This window comes from Brassica napus, chromosome A8 (genome assembly GCF_020379485.1).
Source record: "Brassica napus cultivar Da-Ae chromosome A8, Da-Ae, whole genome shotgun sequence".
Lineage (NCBI taxonomy): Eukaryota > Viridiplantae > Streptophyta > Magnoliopsida > Brassicales > Brassicaceae > Brassica > Brassica napus.
Window position 1 is genome coordinate 4,679,626 of NC_063441.1, and position 27,672 is coordinate 4,707,297.

Consider the following 27,672-nt stretch of genomic DNA (forward strand, 5'->3'; position numbering starts at 1 on the left):
TATTATTAAAATAAACTACACAATTACATTAATTGTATAATAAAAATTTAGATTTTTTTTATATATTATATTTTGAATTTTTCAAAACGAGTATAAATGACTAAAGATGTTAAAAGTCTCACATACACTTTGTGATCAAGGTTCTTTTTTTTCTATAATAAGATACAATGATTATAAAAACATATGAATAAATAATTTTATTCTAATAGGTGTTTATGTTATATATATATATATATATATATATATATATATATATATATATAAATATATATATTTCATATCGTTTAAATTATACTATACTTATATTTTGATATATGCATTGAACATATATTGAAAAGTTAATATTTTAATTTTGAAATCTTGATTGTTTTTTTTTTAATAATTATAAATTATTGAAACCACTAAACATTCCACATTTAAAAAAAATCATTGGTGTAAACATTTGTTACATATACTATATATCTATGTTAATATCATTTAAATTTAATTATACATCATATACGATAGATAAAATTGATTGTTTTGATTTATTTATCCTAAAATGATTGCGAATAAAAAAGAGCGGCCGTTTGATTTATATGCGCACGCCAATTGATTACATAATAGTAACTGATTTCTTAGTTATTTAATATATAATTATTATTTTATTATTTCATAATATGTAGAAAACATAAAATAAGTAATAAATATAAAATATTTATACTTTTGTGCACAAGGGGCGGATTTTAACCTAATTATGTATCTCTTTAATAATTTTAAATTTTAAACATTTTCTAAATCTCAGGCCAAAATAAAAGAACGAAACGAGAATAAAATCAAAAATCAATATTTATATAGAGTAATAACTAAAATGAAAAGCGACACAAAAATAAGAAAAATATTGAAGATAGATAGGATTGACACGTGAACGAAAATTTCTCATAACCATAATTAACTTTTAAATTGCTAAATCATGATATAAAACCAAGCTGACATAGTTTCATTGTAATCAAATAGTAGGTCTGAGATTCTTCGGCCTAAACGTTAGGTTTTTATGCGATAATTGATTTTTTGACTTACAATATTTTAAAAAATGAGATCAGCTTATCAGTAAACAAATTATGTTAACAATATTTTTAAAAAAAAAATTATTTAAAAGCTAAAAATATTAATTCGATCAAGAATATAAATTTTATTTTCCTATACGATTTTTCTTAAATAATTTTCATATAATTCACCATGCGCAAGGCGCGCATGTCTTTTCCTAGTTTGTATTAATATTTCAAGAAAATTATCATAGAATTCTGTTGTATTTAAAATAAAAATGATAAAATATGGTAACTTATCTCATTAAGCTTAATGAGAAAATATTGTTAATTAACTATATGTGGTGAATTTTTTCTTCTTCTTTATATATGCCTATATTAAACTAGTTTCATTCTTATCTTGGCAGAGATAAGGGTGCCAGACGTCCCAGAAACAAAACAAAGGCAAAAGAATGCCATATATTGTTTTATGTTTGTATTTTAGTTTATTTTGTCATTAATCTCCTAATTTGATATTTTCTGTAATTTATGAAAGAATTATCTATTTTTCCAAATATTTAACGAATTGTTAGATGTTACATTCGCAATTTGTGTTTTTTGCACATATATATTATAGAAATACTCCAAATGAACTATAATTAATATAACATTTATTTTATAGAAGTAATTAAGGATCTTTGTACGTGTAGAAGAAGGTGATGATTATTTAATTGAAACGTGACACGAAACATAAACTTAGAGATATTTCCTCTTTTTTTAAAGAATAATATAAAAGGATTTTTTTTTTTGTATTTGAAGCTTCTTTATGTGATTGTATTTAATTTTTTTGTAGATGCTATTTTACGGGATTTCACTAACTATAGCAATATATTTGCAAATCATAGGAAACACAATTAGGATAAAAATATTAGTACACATATACATCAAGATAACTATAAAAATAAAATTTGTACATATATGTATCTATTGTAAACTATGATTTTTGTTACCTTCTCCGTCCCTATCAACTTAACGCACAGTTCTATTTAAATCTTTTCAAAATATGAGATTAAGGACTCATCGGAACACCAATAATATCAAGAGAAATGAACTCTTCCGACGTTAACTTCTCTCTACTACAAAGCCAACCAAATATTCCCCCAGAATTCTTCTGGCCGGAAAACGATTTGACCCCTTCAGAAGGAGACCTCAACCTTCCAATCATCGACATGAGTGGATTCCTGAATGGGGACGAGGCCGAGACACAGCGTGCAGCTAAGGCTGTAAGAGAAGCGTGCATGACTCACGGTACCTTTTTAGTGATCAATCATGGCTTCAAGTCGGGCTTGGCCGAGAAAGCTCTTGATATATCGAGTTTGTTCTTTGGACTACCCAAAGATGAGAAACTAAAGGCTTACAGGACCCCTGGGAATATCTCTGGCTATACTGCAGGTCATAGCCAGAGATTCTCCTCCAATCTTCCATGGAATGAGACCTTGACTTTGGCCTTCAAAAAGGGTCCACCTCAAGTTGTTGAGGATTTTCTAACATCAAAGCTAGGTGATCGTCGTCAAGAGATCGGGTAAATCAACTGCATGCATGTAGTGCTAGGAGAAACCCTAGTCGATATATGATTATCTATTTTTATTATATAAAGAAACAAAATATTTGGGTGTTCAAAAAAAAAAGAAACAAAATATTTGTTTTATTCCTTAGAACTTCCTGGTCACAAAATTTGTTTTTGTTTCAGTCAAGTGTTTCAGGAATTCAGTGAGACAATGAACCGTTTGAATCTGGAGCTGATGGAGCTACTAGGAATAAGTATGGGTCTAAAAGACCGGACATATTTCCGGAGATTTTTTGAAGACGGAAACGCTATCTTTAGATGCAACTATTACCCGCCGTGCAAACAGCCAGAAAAAGCTCTTGGTGTTGGCCCTCATAATGACCCGACAGCTATAACCGTTCTGCTCCAAGACGATGTTGTGGGTTTGGAAGTCTTTGCTAGTGGAAAGTGGCAGACCGTGCGCCCTCGTCCGGGTGCTCTTGTTGTCAATGTTGGAGACACCTTCATGGTACGTTTCTATTTAATTAATACGACAACACAATTTTCTCATCAATTCAAAATATTAGGGATAACTTATCAAAAAAAATTTCTTACCTTAACATCTTTCAACAAAAAGAAAAAATTGTGGAAGACAACTTATCATAACATCTTACCAAAAAGTATTTTTTTTTCTCAAGTTCATGCATAAACCAGAGGTTTGAGAAAAATGGGATATTTATCAACTACCTGTGGGAGGAATCAATAAAATTCCTAATAACAGTGCCATAAACATAAATTTGAGTACATTATTTTTTTAATATACAAGAATTTTTCTTAAGTTCACTGCTTAGGATGAACCTCTAGGTTCGTTAAACAATAGTATTTAATTATTTTAAATTCAATATCTTTAAAAAACAAAATAATAATAATTTGTGAAACTATATTATGTTTTTAAAATAAATAAAAATAGTATTAATTACCAAAGAATTTTTGAAATACTATGTATTATTATAATGATAAATTATTAATTATGCTTTCATTTGAAATTTTTACATAATATAATGTTTTTGAATATTCAATTATATACTGTATTCATTATAAAAGAATTTTACCTGATTAATATTTAGTTATGTTTTTAAATTGAACTTGTGGAAGACAACTTATCATAACATTTTTTTTAAGTTCATGCAATAACCAGAGGTTTGAGAAAAAGCGGATATTTATTACCTGTGGAAGGATGCATTAAAATTCCCAATAACAGTGCTGTAAACATAAATTTGAATACGCTCTTTTATAATATACGATATTTAAAGAATTTTTATGAAATATAATACTTATTTGGTACTGATAAGACTAGTATAAATCACTTTTCTATGTATTTACGTTGATTTTGAAACAGAGTTACAATTTGATAGAACAATTTTAGTTGAAGTAATGTGTTATTTTGGATTTGATACGGAAGGCATTGTCAAACGGAAACTACAAGAGCTGTTTCCATAGAGCAGTGGTTAACATGGAGAAAGTAAGAAGGTCACTGGTGTATTTTTCTTGTCCTAGAGAAGACAAGCTCATCATTCCTCCTCCTGAACTTGTGGAAGGCGGAGAAACTTCTAGAAAATACCCTGACTTCACATGGCATCAGCTCCAGAGATTTACCCAGTCTGGCTATCGAGTCGACAACACCACTCTCGAAAAGTTTTCTTCTTGGATCGCCTCCGACTCCTCCAGAAATTAAGCCGTCGAAAAGAGATCAGCTTCATTTGTACTTTCTCTATCCATATTTTCGGGGGTGTGTTATCATTAGCAGCTTGTTAATTATTACTCTAATTGTTTCATATTATAAATGTTATAGCTGTTTTTTATATTTGTTGAATATTTGAAGTTCATATTTATCAACTAAGATTATTATATGACTATCTTCATAATATTTGATTAGTATTAGTTAAAAGGTTCTAAAGAAAAATGTTGAAATAAGTTATATAATATTACAATCTTTTTTCATCAAGGAAAATGCCGATCTATTAAAGGAAAATCTCGTAGATATGAGTCAGACCACTGATGATGATTTTAACATAGCCAAATAAAGAAACCGGCATTAAATGTCTGATTTGGTGAGAAAACTTGAGAAATCCTATGTAAAGATTCTTTCAGCTCTATTTTCACACAACCAAGAAAAAATAGTCTAGAGAGAAGTGAGAGTATGAATGAGTGTGTAGAGAGCGAAGATCAGGAGGAGGAGCAAAGAAGTTCTACACCGGTAAACACTAGAGAGTTCAAAATCTTCGAAATCCTTGAGATTCTTCTAAAGTGAGGGTTTGATTAGTGTCAGCCCACTAATCTGTATGTTGTCTTGGTTTTGTTTGTTAGGATTAAAACTGTGCATTAAGGGAATCATTTATATAAAGTTTGTTCTTCTTCGTTTCTCGAGGTGGTTTTCAAAGATCGAAGAACGTTCTTGTGACTGTAAGAATTTTGCATCTTAGATTGCATGTGTTGATGGTATGTTTACATTGATATGTTTTGTGAATGAACATAGAAATGATCTTGAAAGAAATTGACATGTTAAGGTGAAAATGTTATAGGACAAAATTAAGAATGACGCTAATTAGGAAAATTACGGGATTAGATCAATGATATTAAATAAAAAAGTAAGTTTTGGCTTCAGACCGTAAAATATGTTTATGATTGTGTTTTGGCTATGGGTATGTATGTTGGCGTTAGCGGTGATGGACCACCGGGTCGGTGGACCTTAGGTCATATGTAATGTGGATTGCCGAGTATGTGAACCTTCAATAGTAGGGATTGTCGGGTTGGTGGACCTTTGATCATATGGAATTTTAGGTCATGGACCTTCGGTCATATGTTATGAGGATTGTCAAGTCGGTAGGCTTTGATCAAAGGAATCGTTGACTCTATGAAATCGTTGGATTAATTATCCCGAACATTTAACGTGACTCTGGAAAATGTCTTTTGTTGGGGTCAAAATCGATCCTAGAGAAATCAATAGCTAAAATCACCCGAAAATTGTATCATTCACAAGAATGAGGCAGAAATCTTGAGATAGCACAGCATACGCCGTCCATACTTGGACAAAAAATACATAGAACAAACTCTGCATATTTCTTTGCGAAAAAGAAATAAAGAGATTTTTGTCCAAACAAGATTTATTCTGAAAAACATTATTTCAAGAGGTTTTTCCGAAAAACACCGCGGTTTTACGAAATAATATTCTGTAAAATAAACTTCAAAAAGTTTCTATGGATTTTTTTTTTAAATCTAGCAAAAAGAATTTTTATGAAAAAATCTTTCGTAAAATAAGCTTCAGAAAGTTGCTACGAAAAAATTTTCGTAATATTAGCAGAACAATTCTAAAAGCATACAAAACCGTCAATGAAGAACAGAAAAGACAATACAAGGGAAGAAAGTGGCCTCATCACGGGACCACATCACCCTGCCTCATCTCCTTTCCTCAGCCCCGGATCACATTTCCTTACCTCATCGCCCTTGAGCTCCCTCTCTCTCCTCTTCGCTTTGCCTCATCATTGTGCCTCATCGCCCAACCTCATCGCCCGACCTCATATCATGAGCTCAGCTCCAAACCTTATCACATGAGCTCATCGTCCTCAGCTCATCTCAATGGTCTCATTGCTCCTCTCCGTGTATCATCGCCCTTAGCTCCTCTACATGGCATCATCACCCATTCTCATCACCCTCAGCTCCTCCCCATGGCATCATCACACATGAGGCTCTCCCTCTTCCTCATAGCCTCACCACATCGCACATGAGGCTCTCTCACTACAAGAAAAGGATTTTATTGGCGGACGGAAAACGCTATCTAACGATACAATACGGTTTATCAAGCGATGTATCATCGCCTGTTATAGTAGATCAAATACATTAGATAGTGCTTTTTTTATATGCAATTAAATATTATTTAATAGCATTTCTTTTTTTTGTTATTACAGAACAAAAATAAAATGGAAAAAATAAATCAAAAATTAAATTAAAAATCACAAATCAAAATAAACAAATTAACAATAAATTTGATGAGAAAATTGGCTTCTATGCCATAAACTAAGACCATATTTATGAGTGAAACTGTTTTGTGTCAGTGACTGCTCTCTTTCTCTCATCTCCTCTTTTAGTTCTCTGTATTTTTCTCTCTTGTTTTTTTCCTAAGTTTTTTCTTCCTCTTTCTCAATTACTTTTCATTTTATCTCTTACTTTTATATCTTCTCCTCTCAACTAAGAACAATATTCTATGTTTCTTACTAAATGATTCAAACTAGGTTTTATTGTCTCCATTGAGTTTTTTTCTGAGTTTGATTGTTCTCTTTAAAACTTCTATTTTTTTTATTTTTGTTGGGTTTTGTCATTTAGATCTGGGTTTGCAAATCGGTGCTGAGATATGTTTTGGGACGTAGGTGGAAATTGTGTTGGATCTAAAGTTAGAGCAATTGACGAAGCCCTTTCCAAATTTTTGAAAATTAGTAAACAGTGGGGCCTTTTTTAAATCCTGGTCATGATGAGTTCTTGAAGTTATTTTTCGATGTGGATAACTTTTATGTTAGTCGTTATTATATTGACTATCTGATATTATCTAGATTTCAGTGAATTTTATATCTTATTTCATTTTGGAGATACATGTTTTGTTAGTTGTTACAAACATGTACCACAAATTATAAATGTTTTGTAAGTTGTCAAATGAATATATATAATTTGTTAGAGCTTCTCCAAAAGAAACTCTAAAATTTCAAATATGAAGTTTTTTGTTCTCCAAAAATGAACTTCAAAACTTTAAATTTGAAGTTTTGAAGAGTCAAACTCTATATTTGAAGTTTCACTACTCAAAACTTCAAATTTGAAGTTTCATATTTTTATTTGTATTTTGGTCCCTACAATCACACATCATCTTTATAATTCATAAATATTTTCTTGTTTATTGTTTTAATCCTTAAAAAAATTATATCTCATATATATTTTAATTTTTGTTTACAGATTTTAAATTTTACACATAAAATTAAATAGGGCTTTTTCAAATATGACCTAAAATTTCAAGTCAAATACAAAAATAACTCATGCTTTTTCTAAAACTTTTTTCCCCTATTCACTATAGAAGTTTGAGTTATTCACGAAGATACCATTACATTTTTTTTCTTTGTTGCAAATAATTCTTTCACCTTATCATCCTCATCTTCACCAAGTATTTACAATATTGCAATTGCCATCAATACACTAACCACCATGAACAACCAATTTGAAGCTCTTAATGCATCAAAGTTTCGATTTTTACTCTTCATATCTCATTACTTATGCACACAAATCACATCTCTTTCACTCTCTTTTCAAATTCATCAAAAAAAAAAAAACTAAGATTTTGATTCCAAGCTTTCTAAGGTTCATAGAAACATTGAAGCTCATGATTCGTGGTCATTAACGACTTGATAACTTTTGTAGTGAAGTTATGGGTACTTGGAGAAGCAAAACAAGTAATCTCACAGGCTCAAGATATGAAATCATTTTTTTCTCAGATCTGTTAGCGAAGACTTTCAGAAAACTTCGGGAAGACTTTCAGAAGACATCGCTAGATGTGTTCTCCATCAAGAAGACTTCCCTAGAAGTCTTCTAACTTTCCTTTATTAATAAAAAAAAAAAGAAAATCCCAGAGAAGACTTCTCGGATAAATAGGTTAGTTTTACAATTGACCAAAGTTTGTCAGAAATTTGACTTCTTATAGAAGACTTCTCCGGAAGTCTTCTCGGAAAAACTTCTATAGAAGTCTTCTGAAAGTTTTTCCGAAGTCTTCTCACTGTCGCAAGAAGTCTGTGTGGGTTACTTTTGCAATTGAAAAATAACAGTGAAACATTTAATATTAATGAGAAGACTTCTTGAGAAGTCTTCTCAAATTTTATTCCGAGTTTTGGTCAAACCTCTGGTTACGAGGGAAGACTTCCTACGGAAGACTTCTAGAGAATTCTTCTCTGGAAAAAGCAGATATAGTCAATTGCAAAAGTATTCCAGGTAGACTTCTTGCGACATTAAGAAAACTTTCAGAAGACTTCTCCGAGAAGACTTTCCGAGAAGTCTTATATAAAAAGTTAAGTTTCTGACCAACTTCAGTCAATTGCAAAACTAACATGTTTATCCGAGAAGTCTTCTGTAGAGTAGAGACTTCTTAAGAAGTCTTCCTTCGTAAAATTGCAATTGCAAAATTGACCTAAATAGAAGACATCTTAAGACGTCTTTGATGTGGATAAAGTTTAATTTCTCTACCACTCTGCTGCAAGCCCAATAGTGCCGATATAGTAGTAAAGATGTCAATCCAACCTATGATTGTTTAAAGCATGGAGAATACAAGAAGTCATTTAATCTAAGCAAATAAAGTTTTGTTTTAGTTTGATGAACTAGTCTCGGACAACAAACGCAAACAAGAACAGATTATAATCAAGGTTAAAGGCTAAACTCATGGGACAAGTCAATCGATTTCGGGTGATAGGCTTCAGACTTAAGATGCTCAACATAATCAACTAACAAGTTTCTTTAACCTAGGAACACAATGATAAGCTACTCCACTCTCGTGATAAAATCTCCTATGCTAGTCATGCATCAATACATCAACTCTCGTTGGTCAACTACACTCAAGCATGCATTCAAACAAGTTCTAATAGTTGAAGTGCCTTTAATGCAGCAACTCTCGTTGGTCAAGCAGCAAAACACAATATGAGACATTCGGACAATTCATCGAACACCTTTCGGGCAAGAGAAAATTCAAGATCTAGAAATAGAGAGATCAAGTCTATTCTAGCATTAAGCACATCTCATTTGTAAGAAACATTATTAATCTAGCCTTAAACATCTCAAATCATCCACATTTTACCATAATCTACCTAACCCTTAAGTTTATAGGGAGATTACTCACTAATAGTCATGAAAACCTTAAACTATGGTTTAGTTTAAGGGTAATCATGATTAGGTGAAGAGATAATCAAGATAACACAAGATTAAATTGCTTAAAGATTCAAGCTTTTGCAAAAGTTCTTAAGAGAGAAAAGTAGATCTAAAAAACTAAGATCTCCTCTAGGGTTTTTCCCTTAACAAGTATTTATAGGCAATGTGGCATATGGTTAATTGCCTTAGCACTAGTGGGCTTCAAAACACAAAGACCCAAACAAAACAGCTTCCCCTAGAGCATCAATGTGCAAGATGCAACTTTACTAAGGTGGTCACTTCAGGGCTCTAGGTAATTTCAAAGATCTCCCTACAACAACAAAGTGCTGAAGACAAGTTCCTGAAGTAGGCACTTCAGAGCTGTAGGTGAAACTGCGTTTCTTCTTCCTCCTCTTCGACTTTGGCCCCCATAACTTCCATTTGTGAACTTTTGCCCTCCATTTAGCCCCATAACTTTTGATTGTGCATTCCAGCCCCTGTATATGCAATCTGTACAAATGCAACTCCTAAACACTAAAATGACCCAAATCTAATAGCTAAAAACATATAAAAACACTATACATCAACTTCCCCAAACTTGCTTCTTTACTTGTCCACAAGTAAACTTTCAAAAAGAATAAAAAAGAGAGGTTTAAATTGGTAGTTGCTAAGCAAAAGAAACTCTTCAAAGCCATCAGCGTGATATCCATACAAAATCATAGCAAACAGCCAGAACATGATTTTTTATTGAACTCTAGCTTAAGGCCTATCTAAACTCCAAATTTTGTTTCTCTACACTCACCACTTAGAATCCACTACAAGCCAATCAACCAACCCTCACATTCATTAAAAATAAGTCTTAAGGTGAGGTATCGCAAATGGGAGCTCGATCCTGATCATTTGGTGAGGTGAAGAAATGGATGTGAGTGGTGAAACAAAGGGTTTAGCGCTTTTTGGTGGGTGGTTCACTCTCAAACATAGGAGCAATGACATTATGCAAAATCCATCTAAGAAGGGAAACAATTTATGCATACAACAGTCAATCCTCATTGTTCTACCCAAGTCCTAGAGATGTGATTAGTGATCTGCCCTTTTCCTCATGTCATTCTTTCTTTCTCTCACCCAAAGCTTCAAAAATCTCTCACTTTTTTTCACTCACCAGATGAACTCACTCTTTCCTTGCCAGTCTACTTGGGATTTCTTTGGTCTATTTCTTCACTTAGCTCTATTCTCTTTCTTTTCCCCATAATCTATTGATTTTTGTTTCTTTCTATTTCTTAGATGTTCTTTTTCTTCTCTTCCTTCTAGAGCTAATAATTCTTTTGATCCCTAGTGCTTTTTTCCTTTTAGACTTTTGTGGTTCATCCTTTTTCTTCTCTCCTTGATCTAAACAAACATTTCAGCCCATACCTTATACATCGCCTAAACCCACTACCAATCCTAATTGCTAGCTCAAATGAGGTCCTAATATCTAGCCAAAATGAGAACCAACAGTTGTTTTTCCCAATACTCTCAAGTTTTTGCACATGTCAAAGCTATCAGAACATGCCTCACTCAAGCAATTGAACAACAGTGGTTTGAAAGGAAGGGTAGGGTTTTTAGGCGAGGAAACCATCCTAAGATGGCCACTTGGATTGACAAAGATTGGTAGAAATGGAGTAAAGACAATCCAAGTGTGTATACGGTATCCATGATTAAGCATTCAAGAGCCCATAAGCGAGAGAAATTAGGTTCATTAGACTCAAATACATTGGATTTGGAATCAAGGACGAGCAGTTTCAACCAAGCAATGAGTTCAAGAAGAGTTTTCAAGGCTCAAAACGTACAAGCCTTTCAAGATATGCTCATGCTACTAGCTATGATTGAAACGAGTATCACACTGAGTTCTTAGCATGAGTTCTTTGCAGCAGCTTCCTATGCACATGAATGCAACCTATATGCTTGTAGACTCGATCCTAATAATGAAATGCAACAAAAATTCTGTTTTTGTTTTTTTTTTTAACTTCAAAATTTTATGGGTTTTTGTATGCAATAAGTATTAACAATGCAATGCATGAGACTCAGACAAAACAAAAGAATATGTGAGATAGCATGTCTCTCCCCTAGACTTACTTCACACAGTCCCTAGTGTGAGAGTAAAGATGAAGGAAAGACCACAAAGGATGAATAAAACAAACTAAGTATGCACATGGAAGGGATGACACTTACTTGGAGCCTTTGCAAGATGGATGGGAGGGTAGATTGGGAGGGGAAGAGATATACCGTACCGAGCCGTCCCGCGTGCGTCCCGATTGGAGCTTCGGCTGGAACCACGTCCAGAAGACCAAACCGACTGAACCACAGCCCGTCTTCCCCGACCAACTCGACATTCTACGACCCACAGTCGAGCCAGACTTAGCTTGGGTCGTGAAGAAACCGAAGACGGACATGCATTCTTATCCGGCGGACTATCCGGACAGTCCCGGAAGAATCCTTACCCGTGCATCCATCTGGTTCAGATGAACCTGGACATTATCTGAAGGGTCATCTTTGACCAATCTGCATGGAAGACTAAGTCTTTGACTCATTAATTCAGATCTGGTCAAATTTGTATTTTCTATGCATTATTTTCGTGTATTTTCTTTATTAGTCTTTAACTACAAACAATATAAATATGTAGTCTCATTCTATGAATAAAATCAATCTATGTTTTTGAGTTTATTTTGTTTCTTCTTTTCTCTGAGTGAGAGAGAGAGAGTTATTTAGCTAGTTCATTGGTGTGAACCGGCATGTTGATTTGGTGGTCAGCCATTTCATCTTTGTGTGTTGTTTGGTGGTTAGCCAACACATTCATTCTTTCTTGGGTGGTTTGTCTTACATCGTGGGTATATCAAGAGCCATTCCGCATCTCTTGATGATCCCTTCAATCCATTTCAATTCCAGAAGTGCCATTTACCTTCTCGGTTCATTTCCAACACCCTGCTAAAGTGATCCTTCCCGATTTAGGGCGTATTAAGTGGTATCAGAGCCACTTTGGCTGATTTGTTTTCTTTCATCTTTCATCTTTCATCTTCTCATCTCTCCACTTTTTTCTTTTCTTATTTCTTGGATCCGGACTGTTCTTTTACTCCCTTGTGATCGCCTATTATTAAAAAAAAATGGATAAAAAAATAGTTCTTGGGTTGAATCACTTCTGAAGAGAAATCCAGGGGGAGTAGTAGAAGAGAAACCCTGCTGGCTGAAGAGAAACCCGACCTTAGGACAGTTAAGGCGGATCCATATCAAAAATATCTTCATCTTTCTTTATCTTTTCTTTTTCCCACAAAAGTTTGTTTCGGGTTTTGATTGCTGAATTTTGACTGCCTATCATCCTTTGAACCAGTGGAAAGAACTCTGAGTGATCACCTAAAAATCGTGATCTAAACACTTTGAGAGTGTGAAGATTTTTATTTGCTAACTCTTTTGTTACGCGTTTTAAGGATGTTTGGACTTCTCAAAAAATCAAAACCACAACAAGACATTTATTTTCCTTTTAAAACCTTGTTAGAAAAAGAGCAAATGATTTTTGGAAATAAGAAACAATTTACTTCTAATGGGTTTGATTTTGTGCAGAAACAAAGAAATCAAAGGAAGAGACAAAACAGGTTAGATGATGATGAGAAGTGGGTCAGAAGTGGTGATCGTCCCTTCTCTAAAGCCAAGAGAAGCAACCGTGATGTGTTTGATCAGAATGAGGTTCAGACTTATGTCAGTTTGGAGAAGATGTGCATAAAGCAATTCATGCTATCCGGCAACTCAAAACGAAGGGAAACACCAACTCTTATCCTGCACCAAAACAGCAAAGTAATTTTTCTTCTCTTTCAAATTCTGATTTGAAAACTAATGTGTTGTCTTTTGATAAAACCAAAATTTTGAAACCCACAAGCAAAGCTCATTCGACCAGGTGCTTCAAATGCCATAGGATGAGTCATTAAGCTAACAAGTGTCAAACGCAAAGACCGTTGGTGACTTTAAAGAATGAGAACGTTGAAACCGAGCAAAAAAGGAAGATCCATTACCAATTTTCGATGACTTCACATATGAACCAATGAAGGGGCTAGATGAAGAACAAATTCGTGGTCATTGATATACCTTGGATTTGACCCATTTTTATCCATGGTATATAAGTATTTTACTATATATATATCTATGTTTTCTACTCTTCTAGGTATGTTTTCAGGTTCAGGTGCATTTCAGAGTAAAGCTATGACTTTGGAGCATTTTGGAACTTAAAGGACATTTCACCCGAGCTGACCACGTAGAGGTCGACGAGAGGAAGAATAATCGATCGATGTGCATCAGTGCTGACGATCGATATCAGGAAATGCCTCGGCATATGAAGATTAATATCGATCGATGTACACAAGTACCATCGATCGATGTCGAGACACCAGACGCGCGACATTTGGATTCAGTAGACTTAAAAACCAAGGCCAAGCCAAATTACCAAAATGCCCTGACGAGTTTTTAACCTAGTATAATATATACTGCCTAAGTGTTTTGACGGCAGAGAGCAGAGCTTTTTCTAGACCTAGTTTTGTTACAAGTTTCATTTGGGAGAGAAGATCACTTGTGATTGGAACTCCTTGTTTCCATTTCTTTTCATCTATACTATGAGTTTCTATTCCTTTATTGTTATGAATTGCTTTGCTATGTCTGATTAGTTCAATTATTAGATCCAGAGTTCAGATAAGTTTGTGGGATTAGCCCCAAACTATAGATCTGAACCTCTTTTGATGAGAGTAACACTCCTTAGGGTAATTTGAGTGGTATCAGTCATCAAGCCAACCAAGAAGAATCATCTTCCATGCAAAAAGCAGACCGAACTCAAGGTGAGCATTGTGCTGATTATGGTTCTTTTTCTTATAATCTTTCTCCATTTAATGTTTCAGATTTGAGGACAAATCTTTTTAAAGAGGAAGGGAATGATGTGCCCCGGTTCGTGGATCAGTCCATTGGAGCCAAACAGCTTGGAGATCAGGACGTTCTGAACAATTTGACCGACGTTCGTTCATCCGACCGTACCGATCACACTGACCGAGCCGTCCCGCGTGCGTCCCGATTGGAGCTTCAGCTGGAACCACGTCTAGACGACCGAACCGACCGAACCACAGACCGTCTTCCCCGACAACCTTGTGTCATGAAGAAACCAAAGACGGACATGCATTCTTATCCAGCGGCCATCCGGACAGTCCCGCAAGCGTCTTTATCTTTACCCCGTGCATCCATCTGGTTCGGATGAACCTGGACATTATCTGAAGGGTCATCTTTGACCAATTTGAATGGAAGACTGAGTCTTTGACTCATTAATTCAGATTTGGTCAAATTTGTATTTTCTATGAAGTATTTTCGGGTATTTTCTTTATTAGTCTTTGACTACAAACACTATAAATATGTAGTCTCATTCTATGAATAAAATCAATCTATGTTTTTGAGTTTATTTTGTTTCTTCTTTTTTCTGAGTGAGAGAGAGAGAGAGAGTTCTTTAGCTAGTTCATTGGTGTGAACCGGCTTGTTGATTTGGTGGTCAGCCAATTCATCTTTGTGTGTTGTTTGGTGGTTAGCCAACACATTCATTCTTTCTTGGGTGGTTAGCCTTAGATCGTGGGTATATCAAGAGCCATTCCGCATCTCTTGACGATCCCTTCGATCCATTTCAGTTCCAAAAGTGCCATTTACCTTCTCGGTTCATATATAACACCCAGGTAAAGTGATCTTTCCCGATTTTGGGCGTATCACTATGGTTGACATACCTGTTAGTTTTAGATAGCGTTTGTATATTTTGAAACGCTATAATAGAGTGGTATATTTGGAAATGCTATGATAACATATGGTTTTATATGTAATATTTGGATTTAATAGCAAAACATGATTAAAAACGCTACTTTTGGTTTCTGAACCCCTAAACCCTAAAACAAGTTTTGAAAACTTAAACTCTAAATACAAACTTTAAACTATATTTTAACATCAGATTTTAAATTTAACATCAAAATGTTAGATATAAACTCAAAATTAATCTTTTCCAAAAATTTATCTCAAATCTTAAAATTAATATCTCAAACCTTTAACTTTTAAACCCTATACTCGTACATTTATTCTAAACTCTAAGTTTTAAATATAAACTCTACAAGTAAATAAAAAAATCGACTCTACAAGTAAATAAAAAAATCGCATCACCAAAAATTTTATTCTAAAAGTTTAAACTAATCTTTAACACTCAATACATATAATTTCTTAATGTATTTATCTCCGTATACTATTAAAACTACAATAAAAATAATCATAATTAGAAATCTCTTTGTGCTTAGAAAAAAAATATAGTAATCCTCATACTATTCTTTCATTGGCTGAAACAAAAAGTGTGTGGATTGCAAAGTGTACACCATTTGATTAAATTCATTAAATGGTTCAGATTTATTCAATCTGTGTTTCTTCCTCTCTCTCTCTCCATCTCTCCATCTCTCCATCTCTCGTGTCTTTGTTATACAATCAGACACAATTCATTATTCTTTTTAGTTTCTTTTATTCTTTTTTTCGTTTCAGATATGAAACAACTTTTTATCTATCTTCTTTCACCACGACACCATCTCTCTCTGAACATCTTTGTTCTTTCTTCTCTACAATCTCTCTCTCCCTCGTCTCTTTTGTTTCCGTCTTCAAGGCCAACCTCTCATCTTCTTCTCAGTAACTCATCTCTTCTCCACTTCTGCTCAAGCTTTCCCACGTCTTCTCATCACGGATCTCGAACTGTCGCGAGTTCTCCATCTCTGCCGTTGCCATCTTCCGATCTGTCTCCTCCTCTGTTTCGTGATGAAGTGACGTCTCCTCCCCTACTTTGTGAAAATTATACTCCTCTCTTTTGTGACAGCTCTGCTACATGACGCCTCCTCTGCCTCTCGCCTCCGTGAAGTCTATGTCCCGTGATGTCTCTCTTCCTCTGAGCGCCGCCTCTCCTCCACTCATCTTCGCCTCCAAACCTCCTCTCCTCCACAACTAGCCGAAGATGGCTCCTCCTCTGCGACAACCCTACATCTCATCCTCGCTGGAGACAGCTATGCTTCTCGTCAAAAGTGCCATGGCGGCTCGTTGGAGAACAACCAATTAGGTTTAGGTGTGAACTGTATAATTTTCGTTTTAGGTTTAGTTTTTTTTAATTAAGTTATTTTGTAACTACTTTTATTTGTAAACCAAATTCAATTATTTTGTAAATCAAAATTAATATATGATATATTTAATTGTTTTTCTTGATTTGTATTTTGTTTTAATTTTTAATAATGTAAACAATAACGAAAATTATTCGCTATTAAAAATATTTAATTGCATGCACAAAAGCGCTATTAGTATATAATAATAATTTAAAAAAATCACTATCTAAAATGTCTGATTTACTATGATGGACAATGACACAGCGCTTCATAAATCGCTATCTATCGATACGATAAGTGTTATTTGACAGTTAATCGTGTTTTACGAGATTCTGCCATGTTCACTCGTAGACATTTGATAGAGTTTTCAACAATATACGAAGTGCACTTGATCATTTTTTTTTTTTTTTGCTAAAAGGTAAATATCATATAAATGAAAGTTTAGACTTTACAAGAAAGAAAGATCTAATTATGTTACACCTTGGCAAAAAAAGCTAAAAACAAGGTAATAACCCGAATGACGATGAGCCGGACTAGTTTCCACGTTCAGCGCATCCACTTTTCCATGAGTTTAAGGAATTGCTTCCTCTCTCTTCTAGCGGTGATGATGTTTCGCATCTCCTTGTCAATGAATCTGAAGATTGTTTCCGGCGCAAGGACAAGGTTGTTGTGCAAGACATTGTTTCTTTGTTTCCAAAGATGATATACTATAGACTGAGCTGCCAATTTCCTCAAAAGAGATGGAGCAGCTGATGAGTTACCTCGAATCCAGGAGAGAAGCTCGGATCAATTTGTGAACATCCTATCTGGCGGGTTGAGATGGCCGATAGAGAGGCGCCAGACACTAGTGCTGTAGTGACAAGTCATAAACAAATGATCTCTTGTTTCATCATAAGCAGAGCAAAGGCAGCAGGTTGTAGGAACTGAGAGACCCCAAGAGGCCAGCCTAGCTCTAGTTGGCAATCTGTCCATGTTTGCAACCCACATATTGAAACTGTTTCTTGGGATGGCTCCCTTAAACCAGATAAGATTTGCTGTTGTTTGCACTGTTGCTGATGGTCTGAGGTCCTGCCAAGTATATGCAGCACTAAACTTTGGTTCCTCCTTAGCTGTAGTAGACCAGACGTATGAGTCTACATCCTCACTGAATACCGGACAGGGGATGGAAGTGAGAAAGATATGAAGCTCCAAGGCCTTATCAGATCGAGGCGAAGCAATAGACCACCCAGTGTTGTTGCACGCCTCAGCAACAGAGCTGTGGAGAGGGACCCGAAGCTGACAGGGGCCAAAGGGACCTAAGAAGGTTATTAGCTTACCAAAAGGAGTCCAAGGATCAAACCAAAAGCTGACTCTCTGACCATTGCCTAGCAAGGGCTTAATGAACCTTAATCCCAACTCTCTCAGTTTTAGAAGTTGCCTCCAGACCCAAGAATCTAAAGAGGATTCCTCTAAACTCCAAAAGCTTTTACCCTGAAGACTGTAGTGCCTGTGCCAAACTGCCCAAAGAGACTTGCTGTCCGAGAAGAGCAACCAAAGGAAACTTAGACATAGTACCTTGTTCCACATCAATAAGCTTCGTAGGCCTAATCCACCTTCAGATTTAGGCAGGCAAACCGTCGCCCAAGCAATCTTTGCCTTACCTGTGATGTCAGTGTCCCCCGACCAGAGAAATCTGGAACAGAGAGATTCAATTCTTCTAATACATCCCTTGGGTAGTGTAAACGCCGACATCCAAAAATTCACATTTCCATAGATAACAGAAGCGATTAGCTGCAGTCTGCCAGCAAAGGAGAGGGATCTCACAGCCCAAGACCGAAAACGAGCTAGAATTTTGGATATCAACGGCTCATACTCAGAGACCCGCAACTTCCGGCTCATCAAAGGAAGCCCCAAGTATCTGACAGGCAGAGTACCTGTAGTAAAACCATACAAAGAGATTTCATTTGCTTCGGTAGCGTCCAGCCCAGAGTGGTAGAGCTCGGTTTTGTTTATGTTCATAGAGAGACCAGACCAGGAAGCAAAGTCCATAAGACATTCAGTAATGCCATGCAGGGAGTCAGCTTTACCGTCAAAGAATACCATAACATCATCGGCGAACATCAAGTGAGAAATTTTAAGCTCGGAGGTTCTAGGGTGATAGCCGATAGAACCAGATTCATACCGAGAATAAAGGAGCCTGGACAGACCCTCCATAGCAAGGACGAAGAGGTATGGGGACACTGGGTCGCCCTGCCGTATACCTTTGGTGCTATTAAAGAATCCCCCAATAGAACCATTTATGGAGACCGAAAAATAAGCTGTCGAAATACACTGAGAAATCCAAGTAATAAACGTTTCAGGAATTGAGATAGCCCTTAAGCTCCCAATGATGAAATCCCATCTGACCGAGTCGAAAGCTTTCTTAAGATCGACTTTGAGCATGGCCTTCGGCTCAGTATTTGAAGAGTTGTACCCTCTAACCAAGTCGGTGGCTAAAAGAACATTCTCAGCTAGGAGCCTAGATGGCATGAAAGCAGATTGCGCGTGAGATATGACCCTAGGAAGAACATTCTTCAGCCTGTTAGATAGCAACTTAGAGACGACTTTGTAGACTGTATTTAGGCAAGAGATAGGGCGGAAGTCTGAGGCTGAAGATGCATTTGTTATCTTGGGGATGAGGATCAGAGTGGCTACATTCCACTGTCTGAGCATTTGACCTGATCTGAAAAACTCCTTAACTGCCGCAGTTACCTCTGGACCCACCACCAGCCAGCACAAGATGAAGAACTCAGAAGAGTATCCATCCGGACCGTAGTTTTATTCCTTGGCAGGGAGAAGAAAGCATCTTTGATTTCCTGACTAGTGAACTCCTCCGTAAATCTCCTTTGATCCGCCTGAGAGCATTGAAAATCAAAGAGTAAGTTCAAGTCATCCTGAATAAACATTGATGGCCCAACGTCGCCTCCCATAATATTTGCAAAGTATTGTATACAGTGATTCTCTATCGTTGCATGGGTCTCGTATCTGGTGGCGTTTTCATCAGTGAGAAAGTGAATGTGATTAATGGCCCTGCGCGCATTAACCATTCGATGGTAGTAAGCAGTAGGAGCATCACCATGACCCAACCATTGAATTCTAGAGCGTTGCAAAAGGAATGACGCTTCAGCCGTTACCAGCTCCTGCCAAATAATCTGAGCTTCAAGTTCCAGAGCTGCGTTTGACGGGGTTGGGTTTTGCAGCGTTCCAGCCTGTCTAAACTGCAGCCTAGAGTTTGCCTCGCTGACCCTTTTCTCGAGGTCTGAGTAGTTCGTCTTGCTGAAATCTCTGATGCAGTTCTTTAAAAGTCTCAGCTTCTCCGAAAGAATGAACATTGCAGAGCCCCTCACGTTGAAAGAGTACCAATGCTCAGTAATCATAGGCAAGAACTCTGGATTCTGAAGGAGATAATTGAAGAACTTGAAGGGCGCTTTCTTCCTCTGCAAATTAGGCTTGAGAGAGACTGTTGAGCAGGCATGATCAGAAAAATTTGGGTTATCGAACAGAGCCAAAGAGTCCGGGAAATTTCCATACCATACGTCGTTAACCAAAACTCTATCAAGTTTTTTAGCTATAGGAGAAGCTTTCCTTTTATTCCACCAAGTAAAAACACCACCTCTGAAGTTTAGGTCTTCCAAATCTGAGTTGGCTAAAGACAGACCGAGAGCGCGCATGTTCTTATCAATATTAAGTGACTGCGGCATAGAGTGTTCCCGAGGAGATAAGGTCTGGTTGAAGTCTCCCAGGACAACCCAAGGTTTACCCGAAATCAGAGGAGAAGCCGCAAGAGTTTCGATTTCAACCCAAAGCGCTGCCCTGAGGCCGCTTGAGTTAGCTGCGTAGATAAAAGTGACGATAAAAGCCTCAGGAAGATCAGGTAGCTGGACCTCACAAGTAATCTGCTGGAGTGATTTTGCAAGAACCCCAACCTTAACACTTGAATGCCATAATACCCAGATCTTTCCAAGCTCAGAAAAAGAGTAGTTATCTGTAAAAGACCAGCCTGGGAGTAGAGAATTTACAAATCTCCCAATTTTTGGCTGCTTAACTCTGGTCTCTACAATACCTCCGAATAGTGGTTTGTTTTTCCGAATCCATTTCTTGAAACCATTGCGATGACTGAACTTATTAAAACATCGCACGTTCCAACAAAAAAAGGTCTATACACATATTTAAAGATTTGATGGGGCCTTGCCCCTAGCATGATTTTTACCCGAGTGTCTGTTCTTCATCTTAAAGCTGGGATCCCTATCATACTCCAGGATCTCGCCCTCTTCCGTGTCTGAATCTGATGTAGCCACGTCTGAGGAGTCAAATTCCGCATCAGAGCAAGCAGAAGCTGTGCGGGAGACACGACCGCCTGATGCTGCGTAAGTGTCATGACGAACTGGAGTTGATGTTTCTTGTTGCTTAGGAGAGATGTGTCCAGTCGTCTCTGTATTTGCTGGACACTGAGAAGAGCTACTAGTTCCACCTATGTCAACCACAATTTGTTGCTTTCCCTGGGTCTCCTCAGTAGCTAACGCCTTAGGTCTGTAAATCTGAGCGATTCCAGATTGATGTTGCTTTTGGAATTCGAAGGAGCTCCTGTTTTTAGAATTAGACCTCCCTCTTCGAGTTTTCTTTCCTGCCCCATTTCCCACTGCAGGCTTGCTTTTGGGGCACTTGGAAGTAACATGAGACTCAGACTTACAAGTAGCACATGCCCTTGGCAATTTGCTGCAGCTTTTAGTGTTGTGTCCAACCTCTTTACAGTGTCCACAGATGGGAGGCATCCACGGGCTAGACACAAGTATTCGACTGATATCACCGGAGTCAAACTGCACATTGACAGCTTCTGGCAGCGGCTTTCTCGGGTCGATGATGGTGAATACCTTAGCAACCTCCAGGTTCGTCTTGTTAGCAGTCATCGGGTGCAAGAATTTTGGGTCTCCAACCAGACCAGCTATGCGTTGTAGAGCATCGTCATTGAAGAACTGATAGGGTAGCTGCCTCAGTTCCAGCCAAATAGGTGCTGATGTTAGTTCCGGCTTGACTGGAATTACTCCAGGCTCCCATTTTGCTACGAACATAGTTCGACCTTCAATCTGCCAGAGCACTTGGGTGATAACCCTGTTTCTGGTGGAGGCGTTTGGGATTCGAAAGAGATAAGCATTACCCTCAAGCTTTGAGACAGCAATGTCTCGATACTGTTTGCTCCATATGCCGTTGATGATGTTGTGAATAGTTCCTTGTGTAGGGGGGTCTGAATAGAACTGACCTATCACAAAGAAGTCCCAGGAGCGCTTGTTCTTTTCAATCACCGAGTTCGGGATTTTTATGCAGGATTCACCAGAGGGGAGTAAGAAACTTTCATCTTTTCTTTTGCGGAAAATAGTACCCTTAGCACGAGAGCACCAAGTATCAGTTTCTTTGTGCTTGGGAGCACGGTTTTCCAGTTGAGGATCAGATTGGTTCACAGCAAAGGAATGATAATTTTTAGTTGGGTTACTGGTGTTGCCTTCAGCGAGCATAGTCTGTTGAGTTGGATCTGCCAAATCAGTGGCGATCACCATTGTACCGGAGATGTCGGTGTTGACCATCGGTTCCTGAGTAGTATCCTTTCTAAGCAGCTGAGCATCCAAATCCAGAGAAGAGTTCAAGGTTTGGGCATCAGAAGCTGCTAGTGTAAGCGAGGGACCTTCCACACTGTCTGTCCCAACTTTCACTACTAGCTGAGCATCCAAATCAGACGGGGAGTCCATCAATTGGGCATCAGAAGCTAGTTCAGGGGAGGAGGAGCGAGAGAGGCTGTGCTGGGAGTCAGAGACGACCTGCTGAGCAACCAGATCTACAATCTGGGCATCGGAAGCTGGGTCTGAGACAGATGGAGCGTGAGCCAGGGCGTCACCTACTAGGTCTTGAGAAACCTCTGAACGAAGGTCCGAAACCGGAGAGACATCGTCGGAGGCTGGGTCAACTTTCGAAGGCGGAGAATCTCGAGACGGGGAGCGAATCTTGACTTTCTTCTTCTTCCTTTTCCCCATCGAGAAGGGGCTAGGGGGAATCGAGTCACGAAACCGACGTCTAACGACACGACGGCGAGCGGCTGCTAGAGATGTCACGGTGACGGAGGGGGTCGCAAAAGTCGCACGGAGAAGGAGAATTAATGTGGTTATATTCCGTGCATTGATCATTTTCTTAAAACCAACGATAAGAAGAAACTCTAACGAAACTCTAACGAGCACATCAACAACGTGAGGGAGGATTCCAATTCTCCGTTCTAAGTTTGTGTTCTTGTTTCTTCTGATCATTTTCTTAAAACCAACGATAAGAAGAAACTAGAACACAAACTTAGAACGGAGAATTGGAATCCTCCCTCACGTTGTTGATGTGCTCGTTAGAGTTTCGTTAACGACCAAATCATACGAGAATAAGAATTATCGGGCTTTGCAAAGTTCCGCACCATTGAGTCAAAAATGGTGATAGTTTTTGTTAGTTTTTTTTTTTTTTGACGTCTAACGGCCATTCTATTACTCAAGCTTGAGGTGGTCTGGGTAACCAGACCGGAATAGAACAACCAATGAAAAGTAACTCCCTGTGAAAGGTCCTAGCTGTCTTAGCTAAAAAATCAGACATCTGGTTGCGCACTCGTGGCACATGGGTGATTTTGAATTCCGGGAAACAAATCTGAAGCGTCTCTATCTTCTCCAACTCTGTCGCGAAGCTTGGCCACTCCTGGGGCTCCTTTATCATTGCAATCAGTTCCTCGCAGTCAGTTCCAAAGCTCTGGCATGGCGAGTGTTGAAGCATATTCTCCATCGCCCATCGCAGTGCTTCTACCTCCGAATGCAATGCTGATTCACGTCGAGTAAAATTCCGTGTTCTCATAAGTTGTATGTTCTCCCCGCTATCCATCCAAACCCATCCACATCCACTAAAGCGATCTGAAGTTTTCCAGGACCCATCTAGCATGCAAATATTCCCCAAGCTTAAGACTTGGATTTCCTCATTATTGCTGGCCTGTACTACCGGTGGTATCATCTCATTTGCATTAAACCATGCTTGACATTCACTTTCTGCGTATCGAACTAGTTCCAAAGGGTCTCTGTCTATTCCCCTGAATAGCTTATCATTACGAGCCTTCCAAATATACCAAATTATCCAGGGATAAGGATCCCTGTCTTGGTCTGGTTGTAAGATATCATTCTTCCTCCAGAATAGATAGTCCATGTTTGTGTAGACGCTTGTCACTGGAAATATACCTGAGCTTGTAAGAGTTGCTGATAAGGACCATATTTGGAGAGCTGGAGGGCATTCAAATATTGCATGAGTTACAGATTCTTCTATTTCTCCACACCTTGGACAATAATTATCGCACCTTATATTCCGTCTCACTAAGTTTCTCGTTACTGCCACCTGACCCGTTATCAATTGCCATATAAGATGGCACATCTTCCTTGGCGCTTTCAACTTCCAAGCAAAGGCTTGAAGTTTAGTGATGCCCGGTTCCAGTATTTCCTTTTCTTCTTCTGGCTTCAATAGATTTTGAGCAACCCAGTAGCCAGATTTAACTGTATATTGGCCATTCCTCGTGTAGTTCCAGCAGAAAGTATCACGTCGATGAGTAGAGCTTATGGCCATACTGCGTATGAGAGGTATATCATCGGGGTGGACATAATCCTCTAGTAGCCATATGTCCCATTCCTTCGATTCCTGGTTAATGAGATCACTGACTCTCATATTTGGATGCATCACAGGTGCTACAGGTGTAGCTGGTCTAGCAGGTGTCGTTGGAATCCACGGATCCTCCCACACCTTGACTTCATAACCAGAATGAATCTTCTTTCTTATTCCCAGGAGCAAAAGCTTTCTTGCGGCGTAAATGCTTGTCCACACATATGATGGGCTACTGCAGAGATTACACCTAAAGGTAATGTCATTCGATAATACCTACCCCTCATGACTCGGGCCACCAGTGAGTCAGGGTACTGAACCAATCTCCATAATTGCTTTGCCAATAATGCTAGATTAAACTCATGGATTAAGCGAAAGCCAATCCCTCCCTCTTCTTTTGGTAAACAAACCTTTTCCCATTTCGCCCAATGTATTCCTCTTTTTGGTGGATTTGAACTCCACCAAAATTGTGCAATGGCACTAGCGAGGTTTTCGCAAATCTCCAATGGGAGAAGAAACGTTGACATAACGTATGTCGGAAGAGCGAGCAAAATAGACTTGATCATTACCTCCTTCCCTCCTTTTGAGAGCCATATATCTGTCCATCCATTTACTCTATGCATCAGGTTATCTTTTAGAAATGCAAAGAGTTTGCATTTTGAACCACTGATATCCTCTGGGATTCCCAAGTACTTTCCCATTCCCCCATCATTATGTATTCCCAGTACATCTTTAATCTCTTGCCTGGTGTTCGCATTAATCCTCTTACCAAAGAGTAAGGAAGATTTGTCAAAGTTGATACATTGGCCAGATGCTTTACCATATGTCCTGACTACTTTCATTACTTCTTCACATTCACGGGGCTCCGCCTTACAGAAGAAAAGGGTATCATCAGCAAAGAGAAGGTGGGATACCGAGGGACATGCGCGTGTAACACGCATCCCCGTTATCTTTCCTTGATTCTCTGCATGATTGAGAAGGCTAACGAGCGCTTCCGTGCACAGAATAAAAATGAAAGGAGACAAAGGATCTCCTTGACGCAGGCCTCTACCTGGAACAATATTTCCTCTTGGCTGCCCATTCATAAGAACTTTATATTTTACCGACGTAATGCACCTCATGATCCAAGTGATCCATGTTTCGGAGAAACCCATCTTTCTCATCACTGCTTCAATAAACGACCATTCCATTCTATCATATGCTTTACTCATATCAGTCTTGATGGCCATCCTTTTATTACGTCCACTCGGTTTAGTTCGCAGGGCATGAAACATTTCTTGAGCAATCATGATATTATCCGAAATCTGTCTTCCAGCAACAAAGGCTGACTGGGTTTCTGATATCAATCCCGGCAATATTTTCTTTAGTCTCTGGCATAAGACCTTAGAGACAATCTTATAGCTGACATTGCACAAGCTTATGGGTCTAAATTGAGCCATATCATTAGGCTTATTTGTCTTTGGGATAAGACATATATTTGTATCATTCAGACCATTGACCATAGTCCCATCAAAGAGGAATTTATTAACCATAAGAGTCATGTCCTCTTTGACTATATCCCAAAACTTCTGGTAAAAAAGTGCAGTCATCCCATCTGGTCCTGGTGCCTTGTCTGGATGCATGGCAAAGAGAGCTAATTTGACTTCCCATTCAGAAACAGGAGCTGTGAGGCTTTCATTCATTGATCCCGTAATCGTCGTAGGAACTTCAGATAATGCCTCTTCAATGTCTTCTGGAATAGAAGACTCAAAGATCTGCCTAAAATAGCTAGTGGCAATGGCTACCAGGCCTTCCTCGTCCTCAACTAAATTCCCATTTATATCCAGTAGCTGCGTGATTTTGTTCCTTGCTCTCCTTTGCTTCGTTAAGGCATGGAAAAATTTTGTATTTTTATCTCTCTCTCTCAACCAAAATACTCTACTCTTCTGTTTCCAGAACATTTCTTCTGCTTTTAGAGCATCAGAGAGTTCCTTTAGCCTTGCTGCAATTTCTTCTGTCGTCGCATTATCGTCAGCGTATAAACCCTCGACTTTCTCCTTGAGCTCCTCCACTAACTTCGCCGAGTTAATATTGTGTTGTTTCCTCCACTCACTCAAGGCTTTTCGGCAACTGGAGATATGTTCCATTATAGTTGCATTGGGGGGAAGATCAGGAGATTTCCACCCCTTCAGAATTACTTGCCTTAGTTCCTCATTGTCTAGCCATCTTCTGTCGAATTTAAATTTTTTTGATCTTCTCGTTGGCTTTGTGAGTATGTCTGCAAGAATCGGACGATGGTCCGATCCCCATAGCCTCATATACTTCACAGATGAGTGGGAAAACTTCTCATGCCAATCCGCATTTCCTACCGCTCTGTCTAAGCGACATCGAACAGTTGTTCCCCCTGCTCTCTTCCCTACCCAAGAGAGCATATCCCCTGAGAAAGGAAACTCTAGCATCCCACAGTCATTAAGCATCTGCTTAAAGGGAAGGAATGAACTATCAGGGCGTTGTCTCCCTCCTTCTTTTTCATTATGACATGTGATCTCATTAAAGTCTCCTATCATGAACCAAGGTCCATTTCGTGTTGTTGAGAAACGCGTAAGACGTTCCCAAACCTGATCTCTACGTTCTAATACAGGGTCTCCATAAACAAACGTCATAAAGACTTTTATTCCATCAATGACTGCCTCAATGTCAATCATTCTGTTATTCGAAAATAAAACATTAACTTGAAATTCATCCATAAATAAAAGAGCTAAACCTCCGCTGAGACCAAGTGGCTCAACGGTAAACAAATGATCAAATCCTAAGTCGGCTTGAATGTCTTGCAACAGCAGCCTCCTATTCTTCGTCTCAGAAAGAAACACAAGTCCTAGGCGATGTTTCTGACACATCTCCTTAAGGCGTCGAACTGTGAGGTCGTTTCCAATCCCTCGACAGTTCCAACTGAGCGTCCTCATTGGTCAAGGTGGGATGGGTTTTTGGACCCCATCGAACCATCACTCTTAGATGAGCCGGTTTTCTGTTTCTTCGAACTATGGTGGTGGCGTCTTGAGCCTCCAGCTCCACCATGCCCACGAGCTGCAAGAGATGAAGTTGATCTCTTATGTGGAGATCCTCGAAGAAGAATCTCAAATTTCTTTTTTCTGAATGCCCAAAGAAGCACTCGATTTGGAACCATGCTTGGTATGCCTCGACGATTTGTCAGCCAACTTCTGTGTTTTTTGATCAGCAACATAGTCGGCCCTATCCCGACCAGTCGTATCCTCCATCTCAGCAAGTTCCAACCCCATCAGGTCATCATTTTGCATCTCGCAATCCATCATCCCACCATCTAGCTGCTCCGTAATATCCATATCATTAAGCGCTTCAATCACCT

At 38.1% G+C, this 27,672-nt stretch overlaps 1 protein-coding gene across 1 annotated transcript; it reads left to right on the forward strand.

Moving 5' to 3' along the window:
• Positions 1 to 1,088: 1,088 nt before the first annotated feature.
• LOC125577020 (gibberellin 20 oxidase 5) lies at positions 1,089 to 4,458 on the forward strand. Its single transcript, XM_048737654.1, has 3 exons — positions 1,089 to 2,586; positions 2,755 to 3,079; positions 4,013 to 4,458. The coding sequence occupies exons 1-3, from the start codon at positions 2,111 to 2,113 to the stop codon at positions 4,283 to 4,285; spliced, it is 1,074 nt and encodes a 357-aa protein (XP_048593611.1). The 5' UTR covers positions 1,089 to 2,110; the 3' UTR covers positions 4,286 to 4,458.
• The last annotated feature ends 23,214 nt before the right edge of the window (positions 4,459 to 27,672 follow it).

What these genes read in the sequence shown, in the direction of transcription:
- LOC125577020 (XM_048737654.1), top strand. Translation starts at nt 2,111, where the DNA reads ATGAACTCTTCCGACGTTAACTTCTCTCTACTACAAAGCCAACCAAAT. An exon ending in GATCGTCGTCAAGAGATCGG is followed by an intron (nt 2,587 to 2,754) that starts GTAAATCAACTG and finishes TTTTTGTTTCAG; the next exon opens with TCAAGTGTTTCAGGAATTCA. An exon ending in ATGTTGGAGACACCTTCATG is followed by an intron (nt 3,080 to 4,012) that starts GTACGTTTCTAT and finishes TTGATACGGAAG; the next exon opens with GCATTGTCAAACGGAAACTA.